Below are 16,884 nucleotides of genomic sequence, written 5' to 3' on the forward strand. Positions count from 1 at the left end.
CAAATATTTAAAGATATGAATATTCTAACAAAGTATTGTAACAGATGGTATAAAGTCAACTACTGTTAATTTGGGTAAAGTCGGGTTCAATGGTTTAACATGTGATTTTTAATACTCTGGTCTCACTGGTCATTTGCTACTCATTTCATGTTGTGTTTATCCAATAATGGTTTAAATATAGCTATAATAAACTTGAGTTTCTGAAAATAGTTCAGGGCTCCCAGAAAGTTCTTTGAAGTACTATATTTAATACCATAATGCTCCATTTGTCACAAATCACTCATTGGCAAACTGATTGCATTCTGTAAAGGAAAACTTCAATCAGTTCAGCTTTGTTTCAAATGTTTTTCATCCTTGAAGTAACCACTAACAGTTAATTTAATTTTGTCACTTAAAAAAAAACTTGTACAGCCCCTTGGCCTTTTGCAATGTACCCCAATTTAGTTAGAGCCAGCAATGATTGCAATTTGGATTATATATTACGTTCTGCTGAATGAAACACATTTCATTATTTCCGTACATTTCTTCAGCTGGCCCTCCAGAGCAATGGTTTCCTGTGACAACAGCAACAGGGTTGTCAGTATTCATCATTATTACAGACAACAACGGACAGCAACTACCACCATTTGTACATTCATGGTCAAATTTATGTTACTTATTGAGATACAAAGCAGAATAGGTCCTTCTGGACCTTCTATCCACCAATTTAATCCTAGCCTAATCACGGGAGAATTTAAAATGACCTATTAACCCACCAATCGGTATGTCTTTAGTCTGTGGGAGGAAATCAGAGCACCCGGAGGAAACCCATGTGCTCATGACTCCTTAGAGGCAGGGGTGGGAACTGAACCCGGGTTGCTGGTACTGTAAGTTATTGTGCTAACCACATTATTGTGCCACCCTTGCCCATGTATAGAAAAGAAACTCTTGTCAGAGATACTGCACAAGGAGCCAGTGCTGATCATCAGCCAGCCATTTACACTCATCCTACTTTATGCTCCCCACATCCCTCGCAAGCAACTTCTATGCTACGGCATCTACCATTAACTGAGGGGTCAGTGGAGCCAGGCTGGGAACTCCTGCACTCATCTATACAGTCGAGGTAATTTACAGTGACTGATTTAGACTACAAAACTTGCTCTTGTACAGAGTTCCTGGTTGGCCCTATGAGTAGCTTCCCAACAGTTCAACTGGCAACATTTGCAAAACTTAGGGCTCACGCACTTTAGAGTAAGTGAGCTTTATAAAGGCAATAAGTGATAAACTATTGCTGAATAATCTCAAGTTCTGGAATTATATGTATATAATGTGTTGTGTCATAAAGCATCATGCTAATGTTCTTAAAAATTAAAATCTACCACTTTCCAATGGTCTGTCTTCATATAACAATACAGCATAGGAACCGGCCCACAATGTTGTACCAAACCAGCTAAAAAGTTACACAAAAACTAATTTTTCCTACCTACACCATGTCCATATCCCTCCATCTTCCTCATATTCATGTGCCTATCTGAATGTCTCTTAAAAGTCTCCAGTACATTTTCCTCTGCCACCATACCAGGCATCTATCACTCTGAGTAAAAACACTGCATTTAACACATCCCTCTTGAACCTATCCCCGTGCCTTCAATGCATGCCTCCTTTTATTAGACATTTCTACCCTGGGAGAAAGATATTCCCCATCTACACTCATAATCTTATAAACCTCTGTCGGATCACCCCTCAGCCTCCACTGTTCCAGATAAAAAACCTGAGTTTCTCCAGCCTCTCATGATGACACACGCCCTCTAACTTGGTAAGCCTCTCCTGCATCCTCTCCAAAGCCTCAACATCCTTCCTATAGTGAGGTGACCAGAAATCAATCCAATACGCTAGATGTGGCCTAACCACTTCATCCTTAATGCTTAATCTCTTCTATTTATTCTGATATATTCTAATCTATACCTTGTCTCATGTATGTGATTTAAATGTAATTTATAATTTCTTCAGTTGCTTAACTCCACAGGACTGAATGAGATGAAAGCAACATCCATCATCAAAGATCCTCACCACCCAGGTCATGGTCTTTTCTCACTCCTGCCATACATGAGCCTCAGGACTCACAACACTCGGTTCAAGAACAGTTACCACCCCTCAACCACCAGGCTCTTGAACAAAAGGAGATAACTACACTCACTTGCCCATCCATTGAGATGTTCCCACAACCGATGATCTCACTTTAAGGACTCTTATCTTGTTATTTCATGTTCTCATTACTTATTGCTATTTATTTATATTTGTGTTTGCGATTTGTTGTCTTCTCCACTCTGGTTGATTTCTCATTGATCCTGTTATAGTTACAATTCTATAGATTTGCTGAGTATGTCCAAAAGAGAACGAATTTCAGGGTACTATGTAGTTACATGTATGCACTCTGATAATAAAATTTACTTTGAAGCGCATTGTTGTATCTTGACCTGTTCACAGCCACTGAAAAAGAAACATTAAGGAAGGACAGTAATGGTAACAGTGTTAAATCAATGGAAACCACTGTAAACAAGCCAGTAATATCACTTGGTAAACCGTGCACCAAGGAATCCAGACCAAGGCTTTGGTCAGTGTCTAATCACTAGTCCAAATATTACTCATAGGTTTAAAGCCGCTGGTTTCTTTAGGGAATGCCAATGAACACTAACCAGTGATTGGATGTGGGTAAATGGTTCTTGGAAAAGAGACAGATGAGAATCTTACCTCCGGTGTATTTAAATCAATAACTTAATTGCTTGATAAAAACCTATGGGTTCATATCTACTGGCATTATAACTGGGTATTCCAGTTCCTTATGCAATTGGACAAGTCACAGGACCACAAAGCTACAAGGCATGGTTAGAAATGTTCTAATCTACATCTTGCTTCAGAAACACGCTTTAAATACAATTTATTTTTCCTTTATTTATTTAGAAGCATTTGCTGCTTTCATCTTCAGTTGCGGGACATAAATTTCATATCAATCCTTAATGTGGGTGGCTGGGTAGTCTACCAAAGGAGGTACAAGGATCTCCTTCCCTCAGCTGGCCTGCAGGTCTCCCTTGGCCAAGGCATGGCATCTGCTTAGACACCCCCTCCCCCATCAGGGACAGACAGCCGTGAAAGTGGGTGGTGGATTGTCGCATGAGCAGTTGGTGAATATCACAAGTGCTGGTTATGTGACCACTGACGCCAGGCAGACAATCTCTGAAGTGTATCGGTTGGCACGGTAGCATAGTGGTTAGCACAACACTTTACAGTGTTAAACTCTGATTAAACTCCTGCCACTGCCTGTAAAGAGTTTGTATGTTCTCCCTGTGAGTTTCCTCCCACAGCCCAGAGACGTACTGGTTGGTAGGTTCATTGGTCATTGTAAACTGTTCCGTGATTATGCTAGGATTGTTGGGTGACATAGCTTGCAGCATCGGGAGGGCCTATCCCGCACTGAATCTCAATAAATAAACAAACCAATAAATAATGGCAGGGATCGCCCACCTTGTAAAGACACAGCCCAGAAAAAGGCAGTGCCAAACCACTTCTGTAGAAAAATCTGCCAAGACCAATCATGGTTGTGAGACCACAATCACCTACATCATACAACATGGCACATGATGATGATGATGACTTAACGTGATTTACACTTTGATGGGAAACACACTGGATGACAAGCCAGGGCTCTTCGTTGTATGAATGATGCTTTCCAGTTTAAAATTCAAGCTACCAGGAAGATCAAATCAAGCCACTCTTGCTGAATGGCCTCAGTAAAGTGAAAGACAGCAATTCACACAAATTGGAATTAAGTTCCATTAGTATAACAAATGTTGTAGCTCTAATTGCTATTTTCATCTGCATTAGTTGGAGTAAACAGCAACCAAAGCAAAACATGACTGTTTATTGTGTTAGACACCTATGCAAACTCACCAAGATACCTTCAGAGTTTAGTGGGAGAGGAACTGATATGCTTTAATTCAAGATACTAATGAACAGAGGTGGATTCAGAGAAACAAATTCACTGGTTAAACTGATCTTACAAACTCTTGATCTGGATTTTATTACTTTGTCCTAAATCGTTAAAACACAAATCCAAACTTCACTCCAAGTGTCAACTTTATGACTTCCCAAATGCAGCCATTATCAATTAAAGACATATTCCCCCTCCTCCTTCCTTTTCTCCTATGGTCCACTCCCTTCTCCTGTCAGATTTCTTCCTCTACAGCCCTTTATCTTTCCAACTCACTAGGTTTCACCTATCACCTTCTAGCTTTCCTCCTTCTCCTCCCCCCACCTTTATTCTGGCGTCTGCCCCCTTTCTTTCCAGTCCAGAAGGGTTTCAGCCCAAAACATTAACTGTTCATTCACTTCCATAGACGCTGCTTGACCTGCTGAGTTCCTCCAGCATTTTGTGTGGGGTCCTCTGGATTTCTAGCATCTGCAGAACCTCTTCTATTTATGATTTGCTGCTATCAAATCAACTCAACTTTCCAAGCATAAATTCCCTCCCTTCCATCCGTCCAACAATCTCTTTGACACCCTATCATCAGGCAGCAGGTACTGTAGCATTAGGACAAGAACTGTTAAAACGGGAAACAGCTTCCTCCCCCAGACTGTGAGAGTTCTGCCACCATGTATGAATCACATCACCTATAAAGTGCCAGTAGTGTTACAGTTTACTTTTTAACTTGCAACATGTATGCATCTTACTATTTGTTAATTTATTTGTGGTTATTTAACCCTATGTAGCTGGCCGGTGGTGTAGTGGAATCAGCATCAGGCTTCAAGGCCAATGGTCCTGGGATCGAATGTGGCCAGCCCCTTGGATGCTTTCCATCAGCGCGGGGTTGTGTCCAGCTAACAGTTCAGACTCGTAAACAACAGACAAATGCTAAGGAAATGGTATTAATGCTCCTTATGTGGCACAAAGGAACAACAATATTACTTTATGTATTATGTATGTATGTTATATGTCCCAAGATGTGCACCTCAGTCCAGAGGAACATTGTTTCGTTTGGCGGTATACATGTGTACAGTTCAACATGAACCTGATAGATGACCAAGCTCCTGAACATCACAATTGCAAGGTACATGAGGGTAGCTTGTGGAATAATTGATCATCCAAATATTTTTTATTTGATATGGTTGACTGGGTACATTTACTCCCTTTGAGTGATAACATTGAGTGTTTAAGTAACAAAATTATTTTTTTCATGTAAGAAAACAGTAGATGTTCAGATTGGGTTCATACTTGTTTATTCTGAGACAGAGGAAAGCCATCTGGCCTGCTAGGCCATAGGCAGTTTCGCAAAGGACAATCACGCAAGTGCCAGCCCTCTTTTCTCTCATCCTGTAATAACCTGTTTTCTCACACTTGCCTGTCAGTTCGTTCTGATTTTTGTGTGTGATTAACCTGCTTTAAGGGGTAATTTATAATGGCCAATTAGCCTCCCAATGTCTTTGTAATGTTAAAAACAGGGCCATCTGCAGAAACCCACGTGGCCATCGAGTGGAAGTGCGACCTCCAGACGTACCCCTAGAACAGAACTGAACTCATGGAGCTGTGGAGCACCAGTGCTCATTGTTAATACGAGTTTCATGCTCAATCCTTCAGAACAGCACTTGAATCCACATCCTTGATATCAAAGATATGAGTACAACGACTGAACCTAGATGATCCAGATTATCCCTGGAACCAGAAATATTTCTCAACAATAACATTTTGTAATCATCTTTGATTAAATTATCAGATCCACAATTTGAACAAGAACACAATTGATCCAATTAGAGGATAAGCCTGGCTATGTCACATTTTTATTCTGAAGCATTTCAACATTTCAGCCCCTATTTTGCTATGTCAAGTAGACATTGGAAATATAATTTTACGATAATCACTTCAACTGTGAATACATCTTTAATCACTAAGCACTGGCACATGGCCATTGCAAACATATAACAAAAGACCTTCTAAAGAGCAAGTTGATTTTAAATCCACTGATGACAGGGCTTACAAGGATATAACAAGGAGACAGCCTGACAGCTTACATTATCTTGACTAATTATTGGGTCCACATAATTCTTGCTAATTTTGTATATAAAGCAATGATACTCTGCAAGTGAATTGCAGAAGGAGAATAAGTGACCATAATTCATGATGAATATGTAATCTATTATACTCAATATCTAGCAAATGGATATGAAACTGAAGTAATCGTATTTCAACTTGAAACTGGGAAGGGTAACAAGACATCTTTGGTTCAATGAGCAAAAGTCACTTGATGTACCAAGATATTCTATGCAGAACGTGTAGGATTGGTAAGCAATTAAGAACATAAATGTAGCTTTGGCCATAAAGTCTAACTGGGTTGAAGTAAAACAGCAATAAATTCTAGGAGCTTTTACTAACTTACAAAATTTTACTTAGACAAGCAAAGATGGTGGGAAGTAAATCAGCCCACAGCCATGTGTGTGTGTGTGTATGTGTAAAACAGCCCTGCATCTTCCATGTCCCTGTGAAGTTCTTGCTGCAGGGAAGAACTTCTGCAGCAATCAGCAACAAGATTGTTTGTGTTTTGTCACAGCTGCAGTTTGACTTCCCACAAGAAAAAAATACGATAGGTCAGCTTTGAATTAATTGAATGCATATGTTTCTTTTGCTCCTTAGTTTCTATAGAGTGCTATCAAATTTGGTGTCTCTTTTATTAGGGTAGAGTGTCTTTTGGAGTGACTTAAAGGAGGAAAAAGGATAGAGATGTTTCAGAATGATGTTGCGTGGTAGATAATAGTAGTGTGTTTAAAACTGGGGAACATTTATATACCAAGTTTGATCAATGCTCTGTTGATCTGTAGAAATGGTTTGTTCATTATGTGGTGTGTTGTATGTTAGAGGCAATCCTGGTCTTCCCATGACCATGATCGTACTTGAGCAAATTCTCTTCTACAGAAGTGGTCTGACTTTGCCTTCTTCTGGACAGTGTCTTCACAAGATGGGTGACCCCAGCCATTATCAATACTCTTCAGAGTCTGTCTGCCTGGAGTCAGTGGTCGCATAAACTGGACTTGGTGATAAGCACCAGCTATCCAATAGACCATCCACCTATAGCTGACTGTGACCTTGATTGGGGGAGGGAGTCCCTAAGCAGGAGCCACACCTTGCCCAAGGGTGACCTGCAGGCTGGCAGAAGGAAGGAGCACCTAAACCTTCCTTTGGTAGAGATGTTTCTCCAACCACCACCCAAGTATAAATGCTAAGTAAGAAAAGTTTTACACTGCATCCTGGGATATACGAGAACAATAAAACAATTCACCATTTAATTAACATCAACAATACAGACTATTTGGTCATTTTCAGTTTGCTGTTGATGAACAATGCCTGTGTGTGAATTGGTTACCATATTTCCAAGACTTACTGCTCCATTGGGAATGGGCAAAAAAGTGGCAAATGAAATACAATGTTGGAAAGTGTATGGTCATGCACTTTAGTGGAAGAAATAAACGAGCAGACTATTATTTAGATGGGGAGAGAATTCAAAATGCAGAAATGCAAAGCAACTTGGAAGACCCTGTGCAGGATACCCTAAAGGTTCATCTCCAGGTTGAGTTGGTTGTGAAGGCGGCGAATGTTGGCATTCATTTCTAAAGGTATAGAATATAAGAGAAAGGATGTGATGTTGAGGCTCTATAAGGCACTTGTGAAACCACACTTGGAATATTGTGTGCAGTTTTGGGCTCCTTATTTTAGAAAGGATATACTGACATTGGAGAGGGTTCAGAGAATGAAAGGGTTACCGTATGAGGAACATCTAGCAGCTCTTGGGCTGTATTCCCTGGAGTTCAGGAGAATGAGGGGAATCTCATAGAAACATTCCAAATGTTAAAAGGCCTGAACAGATTAGATATGGCAAAGTTATTTCCCATGGTAGGGTATTCTAGGACAAGAGGGCACGACTTCAGGATTGAAGGATATCCATTTAGAACAGAGACGTGGAGAAATTACTTTAGTCAGAGGGTGGTAAATCTGTGGAATTTGTTGCCACGAGTGGCTGTGGAGGCCAAGTCATTGGGTGCATTTAAGGCAGAGATAGATAGGTTCTTGATCAGCCAGGGCATCAACGGGTATGGGGTGAAAGCAGGAGAGTGGGGATGAATGGAAGAATTGGATCAACCCATGATTGAATGGTGGAGCAGACTCGATGGGCCAAATGGCCTACCTGCTCCTATATCTTATGGTCTTATTGGCTATAAAGCTTTGAAACATTTTGAAGTGAAGATGCTTTTCCTTCTTTATAAGGAACCCTATTAATTCTTTCCTTCTACCACCACCCACCCACGTTTGTCTCACTTGTGCTTAACTACATATGAAATTCACAAACAATTTTACTCTCTCGTTCAGGAGGAAAAAAAAAATCCCTGAATGCTTGATTAGCTCTATGTGGCCGTTTTATAATTTCCAAATGCAATTCCTCAAAGGGTGATTCAGAAAGAGTTCACCTCATTCAATTTAAAAATGTTGGAAATCCTTCTAAGTTACCTTCATTGATGTTGACTTCTGAATGAAGACTGAAATCTGGACTCTCAGGTGAGCATCTTCATGGTAACCCTTTGATAAACCACTGGAAGTACACATATTTTGGGGTTCCAGTGGGATGGTTTATAATGTTATATGCAACTTTTTATGCTTCATGAATAATTTCTGTATCAGCAACAGAAAAAAAAATGTCAGCCTCATTTTGAGTGGATTTTAAAGATCATTATAAATATACAGTGCTAGAGAAGAATTCATGAGCATCTATGTTTATGGGGTGGAGTTCATAATAACCTACTCTCAAATCCCAAGAACAGTTATTTTTTTTCAACGAAAGTTATGAGCAGAGGCCAGGAAATTATCCAAGTTACTTATAATGTTTTGTACTGTAAGTTTCACATTCCTTGGTCCAGCAAACACTGAGTTTCTGAGAAGAGACTGGATGGAATTGGTTTGCATTCTTTTAAGTTTAGAAGAATAAGGGCAAACGTCACTAAAGTATGTAGGATTGACAGGGTGATTCATACTCTGGCCAGAGAATACAACACAAGAATCTCACAGCAGGGGAATCCCCATTTAGGACCCATGCATTTCTGCAGAGTGAAATTGTTGGATATTCCAAGGATTTGCCTGTTTAGTCCAAAGGTGTATTTAAGAATGAGATTGGTAGTAGGCACTCTATTGATCAAGGTCAATCATGGATATTGTGTCCTAGTTGCCTACACAAGCCAGGGCATTACGAAATGGAGAGCAATCTGTTGCCCATGCATCTGATGTTCCCGAAGAACTGCAGAGACCGACCGATACAGTTTGGCACCAGCAATGTTGCAGGAGTTACCAGTCAGCCTTGAACTCAACGTAGAACTGACTTATGGACAAATCGTACTGACCTCCATTACCATCAATGAGAAGCAACAATAAAACTATGTATGACTACAACTACATTGGTCCTGGCTGGTGGGCAGTCACATCCAAGGAGTTACTCAGAGTATCACCGTCATCAACTACCCTCTCTGCAGCTAAGCTGTACTATTTTATTCCATTTACACTCCTTATAATTGGAACTGCCTGATAGACCACAGGCTAATAGGCAACATAAAATATTCATCTTGGGAAACAAATGACAACCTCCAAAAAGAGGTTTTCACAGTAAAAAAAAAAACACCATCAAGATCCTGGGAACACCAAACTTCACTGCACCAACAAAACAATCTTGTAGCTCTATAATGAGACAGAAACAATTTAGCAACATATAGCTCATCTTTTGACCACCCCCCTGCCCCGCCACCTGTCCATGGTTCTTCTACAATTTTCAAAGCATTCTCCACTTGACTTGAAATGTTCACCCTTTATGTTAAATCTGTGGGAGGCTTCCCTCTTTGGAACCTCCTCTAGCTGCGAAGCCCTCAGGGATACCTGTCATACTCCAATTCTGCTTTCAAGATCATCCCCAGTTCAATCAAGGTCAAGCACACATTCAGCTACCAAGGCTCTAAGCTTTGGATTTCCATTCCTAATTCTCCATATCTCTCCTACTCTTTTATCATTTAAAACACTTCAAAAGCTACCTCTTTGGACTAAGCTTTTGGTTATCAATCTGATATCTCATTCTGCAGACTGTTGCCAGATTTTGTTTGTAATTCTCCTCTAAGTCTTCCTGGGTCTGTTCTACAGATCAAAGCTGTTCTTGATGTCATCTAGGTGAGTATAGTTTCAATAATGTTAAAAGGGAATTAAGAGAATTTGATACAAAATAGTCTCCTCACCTCATCCAACATCTGATAAAGTGACTCCATCTACCAATAGTGCTGCTTGATGCACAGTCCAACAATTTCGCCAGACCTCAGGCTTCTACACCAAGGCCCCCCAGATCTACAGTCTACAATAAGGTCAAGGCGCTGAATGCAAGCGAACACAATCTCTCAGATACTACTTCAAAATATATTACTGCTCCTTCATTATTGCCAAGCAAAATCCTGGAACTTCCTCCAAGAACTCTGTGAGAGAACCTTCATCACCCAGACTGCAGAGGTCAACACTACAGCTCATCACACTATCTTCTCCAAAGCAAAGACACCCAAATCTGTGAATGATTAACTATAAAATATTGACATTGAGGATATTTAAAGCAAGAATCCCACACAGTGAGAAACACCCTGAAAAATTGAAGTGAAATGATCAGAATTGCCTTCAAGCTCTTAACTTTCATCTACAGTAACAGTGCTGAGGTGTGAAGTAAAGTTATTGTTGACCTGCAAGACAAATATAGAATCAACAGGGTATGATGCTTCACAAATGAGATCGGCCGTTGCAGTTCATCTCTCACAGCTGATTGGAAAATTAAGAATGAAAATACTTATTAAAATTAAAAATACAAACTGGTAGGAGGTATAACTGGGGAAGATGAAAAGAGATTTCTACAGTGAATAGCCAATTTTAAAAATGCACTATTTCACTTTCAAGTTTCTTGTCATCTGACTGTACATACATACAACCAAGCGAAACAACCTTCCTCTGAACACAATGCACCCACAATCATACATCACACACAGCACATAAAACAAAATATATCCACAAATAAGTTAACAAAATATAATTTGAAGTGCATGTAGTGCACTGCGCAGGTAAACAGTTCGCTGCCCGAGTGACGAGACCTCAGTGGCAGGGTATTCATTAGTGTCACAGCCTGAGGGAAGAAGCTGTTACTCAGTCTGGCAGTTCTGGTCCTGATGCTCCTGAACCCCCTTCCTGATGGTAGTGGGATGGGTGGTAGGGATCCTCAACAATGCTTCAGACCCTTTGTATTTCAATAGATGTTGCCTGATCTATTGAGTGTTTCTCACATTATGGTGCAAACTATTTCTTGAAAAGTCATGCTTAAGGATGTGGTATGGGAAGCTGAGTATAGGGATCTTGGAAAATTCTCATCTATGGGTAATATTGCCATCTTGGTGAAACTGCCACAATGTTTCTGGAGAGTTGCCACTAATCTGCAAAGTCATTGAGGTATTTCAATTTACAGTAAGAGAATTCAGATAACGTTTTAAGAATCCTGAACATTAATCTGATCAAGCTGGAGCGGTGCTGAGGCGTCTGTAAGATGAGTCATACATGTGTTACTCAGTCTCGAGCCATACGTGCGTTACTCAGTCTCGAGCCATACGTGCGTTACTCAGTCTCGAGCCATACGTGCGTTACTCAGTCTCGAGCCATACGTGTGTTACTCAGTCTCCAGCTATGTCATAGAGAGAGCAGTGGAAGTAATCACAGGTATAGCAGAGGATTCATGAATATTGATACATTAACTTCAATCTTTCTAGACTTCAAAGTTACTCGTACTCTTCAATGGTTCTTATAGAGGCAATTGTCCAAGAGCAGGAGCTCCCAACCTGTGGTCCACAGACCCCTTGCTTAATGGTATTGGCCCACAGCATAAATATGTTTGGGGACCCCTGTCTGAGGGTGACAGAACATGCAGTCCCAAACCAGGCTCAACAGTCTACCAATTGTCACCCACCAATTCTCATTTATTCCACACAAACAAATCTAGCTTTGATTTTCCCATCATTCCTATCAACTCCCTCTAGATTCTACCACTCATCTACCCACTCGGGCTAATTTACAGTGGCCACTTTCATCTGGATGTGGGACGGTAGCTGCGGCACACGGGCCACAGGGAGAGTATGCCAAATCCACGCAAACAGCACCAGAGGTCAGGATCGAGCTCAGGGCACTGGAGACCTGCACTAGCAGCTGTGCCACTCTGCTGCCCCTCAAGAGTGGAGTTAAATCTCAACAAGCACTTCAAACGTGTGAAAACAAGAGACAGAAGACCTTGGACTTTGAAGGGAAGTTTGGAGTATTTTTGACATTGCGCTAGTTAATGCAGAATGGGTTTCAGTGGCTGGAACAAGTTGCTAGGTTGACTTATCCATTTTATTTATTGAATGGAACAGACCCTTCCAAACACCCAGCAACTCCCAATTTAACCCCAGCTTAAACATTGGACAACTTACAATGACCAATTAACCTACTAATTGGATGGAGGGAAAAACTGGAGCACCTGGAGAAAACACACACATTCTAGGGAAAGGACATACAAAGTTCCTTGCAGAGGACACTGAGGTTGAACTTCAAACTCCAATGGCCCAAGCTATAATGGCATTACACAACTGCCATGCTGCTGTGATGCCCAAACATTTGACTCACTTAAAAAGCAACTAGATTGTAATGGTAAATCTCTGAGATTAATATGTCTAAAGGATCACTTCAAGGGACTTTCTTTGTCTAGTCCTATCTTCTGTGGATATCGGCAGCTTTCAGCTGGCCTTGGTGTCCTTCCACAAGTCACACAAAGCATTGACTAACAGCTGTCCTTCATTGGTATTGTCATGATCAACACTTCAAGATTAGAGCCATCACAGGCCACCAAGACACTATTCTTGTCATAAACTGGAGGAACTATTCCCTGGATAATGTCCATAAGCACAGTTGCATGATATCAACATTACATGGTTTCAACTTTCAATCTCTGTAAAGTCCCATTCCTTTGGTTACAAACTGGCATCCAAATCATTGGGTTTTGTATTCTAACAAACAATCTCCCCAGTGTTGTGCTGACAAGATCCAATAGCCAGGACTGTCACAACACACGACAGCTGGTTTAAAAATAGCCACCGGCCAATAAATCAGATTTTTTTGTTGATCACATTGTTGGGATGGTTTCGGTTAACCGTATGCTCTGTTTCCTTTCATCGGAAAGAATGGGATGGTTCCTCCTCCAGAAATTCTCCATGGATGTTGTCAGTGTTGTTTAACCTGACAGCTGGCGTGCCGGAGGGGCAAAGAAATAGATTGTGCGCGAGCCAAGAGCCACGAGCTTGGCAAAGATTGGCAACGCCGGGTCTCAGCACGTGATGGTGAACATCTTAATGTCTGCACCGGACACACACGCCCAAAATCAACGGGGCAAATCAAATCAGACTATTAACCTGTCTCTTCCCCTACTATTTAACCCCCGCCTATAACAGTTCTAGAAATTTATATTTCTCTCAGAGCATTTGGACGTGGTTAATCTGACCAACCTTCGCCCGGACGCACATCACAAAATCCTACTAAGGTTCAGGCTCCAATGATAAGTTAACATTTCTGAAAACGTCGGGGTGATCATTTTCGAGGTTGTACACGCTGAATTTGTTTTATTTCGGACAAGCAGTAACCGCGACACGCCCACTCATTCATCGACATTCACCAGCTGAGTAACAATTGGACTGCAGTTCGGACTACACGGGACTCGGTAAAAGTTTTGAATTCTGCGCTTGCTCAAAAAACTTCACGGTTCAAAAATAATCTCCTAAACCCAGAACGCAGTGGGCTGCAACACTTTTAAAAAAACCCTCGCAAGATGTTTGTAAACATAATACTCCAGGTCTTACACTTCTGAAATAAAGCTCGCGAGTGTTGTGGTCCAACCTTCGTCCCGGTGCGGGATCACAATCTCGGAGGACAGTGAGTTTTTACCAACCCCCCCACCCCCCCCCCCCCCCGGTCGGTCAGAACTCATCGCCGCTGGTTCACCTGAACAGTGGGAGGTGGGATTTTCGTGGAAACGGTATCGCGCACATTCCTGTTGTATGGGACAAGAAACCAGACCAGGACTTCGTATCAGATACATATCCAGAGTAATTCAGCAACCTTCCCTTCGGAACCGATTCAACCTTCTAACTACCAACACCACAGCATTCACCTTCAGTGGGATGTCTAACTTTTGACGATGTTAAACTCACAGTGCGCTTATATTACAGACAGTTTGCGATTTGGACGCAGTGCGTGCATCGCCCTACAACAGCGCAGTCTGATTCTCAGCTGGTTTTAACCCCGCTACTACCAGGGACACCGGTGATATGACGGACGCGCACTGCAAATGCCCAGCTTTATTATAAGAAATACAGCTGGCGGGACGGGAGGTACTCGGGGACAAGGGTATCTTAAGCGCCCCCTGAGCATGTCCCGTCATCTAGAGGTTAGGTTCTCCACCCCGTCATTACAAGTCGAAACTAGGGATGGAGGTGGGGACGAACCCACAAGTCAGATACTCAATGCAGCAGCATTGAGTATGGTTCTCCCCCCGTTCCCACTCACTCACCTTTGCTCCTATCCATGTGTGAGATAGGGAAGCTCCCAACGCCCTTTAAGATGCCTTGTGCGTGTATCGGTCCCAGCGAATGGAAGGCGCATCCGACTGTGAGATCGCTGATCGAGTCCCCTTGCAGTCTCTCTGTCGGAACTGCACAAGCTGCGACTGAACAGCCCCGCCCGGTGACGATCTTCCTCTAGCTCGCAGCCGGGAAGATAACCGGAATGGCAAAGAGCAAAACTTTCTAACAAGCTGGAGCGGGGGGTTCAATCCCGCTCCTTCCTCCGACCGCCTCTGCCCAGCTGACGGATCACTTGAGGAGAAGTTCGTGGGAAGTTCTGAGACTTTTATAATCATTTCCGGCTCAGTCTGCTTCTGTACATGAGAGAGAGCATCAAATTAAAAAAAAAATCCAGTGGAAAACAAAAACTGAAAGAAGCTGTTTCCAGCATCTGCAGTCTCGGCTTCACAATTACAACGTTTATCGGTTCATTCCTGGGATTTGCATTTCTCTAAACGTTTGAACTCGGGCAGAATGTCTCCCCCCCCCCCCCTCCGCGTGTAATACTCCCAGCATTTACAGAGAGAAGAAACATTTCCCGCATTTTCCTTTATAGCACAAAGAATGAACGGAATTTCAAAATTACTTGAATGTTTGCATTACCCCACGCGCGTGTTATTGGAGTAAAGCGAGACGACGGTTCATCCGAGTACAGTACTGGTTCAGAGCCTGTTTGGCCCGATTGGAGACTCTTGCAGCATTGAGAAGGTGCTGCAGTGTCGGGAGTGCAGTGTCTGCGGGACACACGGAAAGCGTTCTTCTCCTCCTCACCGGTGTCGCCCCCAGCACACATCTTCCTCTCCAATAACATGACCGATATATTGATTACCCAGTCGTGATCCTGTTGCTCTTCGTGGGAGCTTGATGTGCATGTGTCTTTTCCTAAAATTATTATTAGAGATTAAATATTCTTCGTTGGGTATCGTGACCTAGTGAAAGGCTCGATATACAGTAAATACAACTCTTTTGGTCAAAGCTACAGATGCATTTTGATGGTATATCACATCTGTACCTTACTACAATATTTTAACCCAAATTAGCAAATCATAACCACATTTTTAAAAGTGCATGAATATGAAATGTTAATATATTTTCTCTATATAAATTTTGCTTTCTGCTTCGGCTTTGATTTCAGTTTCCTTTGATCTAATGTTCTATAATCGATATGACAGGTATTTTAAGCAATCCTATATTCACGTTGTTTTTAACATTCGTATATATCACTGATATTCACTCAGTGGCCACTTTCTTAGATGCAGGGAATACCTATATATTAAATATACAATATATATACTATATATTAGTATATACTAATATATATGTATTATTCTTGACAATGACAGATAGAACACTTTCTATTTAACTGCGGAATTATATTTTGCAAGCCCCTCAAATGCTTTGCAGTTAAAGTTATGTTAGTAAGTCGTCAAATCATTTGGCTTTAAGTGCAAGAGGCTGACACCACAATTGCAATTGATTAAACATGATTAAGATGGGTTAAATAAAGGTTGAAATTATTGAAAAGTTGTGACTTTCCAGTAAACCAGGCTTTAAAAAATACCTGGGAAAAAGACAAGATTTGTGTCATATTCCCCGTGTAAATATAATAACCTGCCTTGATCCATTCTTTGACAAGAAAGGTGATATTCAACACGTAGTGACTACAGCATTGATTGAGACACAGATCAGTCTATAATATGATCAGAATTCAACCCATAAAACTCTACCATTTATAGCAGAATGGCTTTCTACAAATTAATGCCAGGCACACCCTCTCCCCAGATAAAAATTAATAATTCTTCTATTCCAGGGTTAGAAATGTTCACCAGAATTTCCAAAGTGAGTGCTGAAGCAAGCTAGATTACAGTTCAGGACACAAGTTATCTTGAAACCTTTGCTGCAGTATGATTGGCTCAGCTGTGTCACAAGAAAGTATTATTAAGCACCAAGTTTCATAGGCAGATATTACTAATAACCTGATAAATTTTAAGGGATATTAAAGGAGGAATGAGGAGAGGCTCAGGAAAAAGTCATAGAGTCATAGAAAAGTACAGCACAGAAGCAGGCCATTTGGCCCATCTAGTCTGTGCCTAACCACTTAAACTATCTATTCCCATTGACCAGCACCGGGACCATTGCCCTCCATACCCCTACCATCCACATACC

At 41.4% G+C, this 16,884-nt stretch overlaps 1 protein-coding gene across 3 annotated transcripts in view; it reads right to left on the reverse strand.

Moving 5' to 3' along the window:
- The window catches only part of afap1l2 (actin filament associated protein 1-like 2), a 277,116-nt gene extending 261,332 nt beyond the window's left edge, over positions 1 to 15,784 (reverse strand). Inside the window, exons 1-2 of one of the 3 annotated variants that reach the window (XM_073027807.1) lie at positions 15,305 to 15,784; positions 14,667 to 15,032 (exon numbers count right to left, since the gene is read on the reverse strand). In XM_073027807.1, the coding sequence (XP_072883908.1) occupies positions 14,667 to 14,682 (16 nt within the window). In that variant the 5' untranslated portion in view covers positions 14,683 to 15,032; positions 15,305 to 15,784. Of the gene's footprint in view, positions 1 to 14,666; positions 15,136 to 15,304 lie in introns of those variants that run through there. The other 2 variants (XM_073027806.1, XM_073027808.1) reach the window with 2 other exon arrangements.
- Positions 15,785 to 16,884: the final 1,100 nt, after the last annotated feature.

The sequence above is a fragment of the Hemitrygon akajei genome, chromosome 23 (genome assembly GCF_048418815.1).
Source record: "Hemitrygon akajei chromosome 23, sHemAka1.3, whole genome shotgun sequence".
NCBI lineage: Eukaryota > Metazoa > Chordata > Chondrichthyes > Myliobatiformes > Dasyatidae > Hemitrygon > Hemitrygon akajei.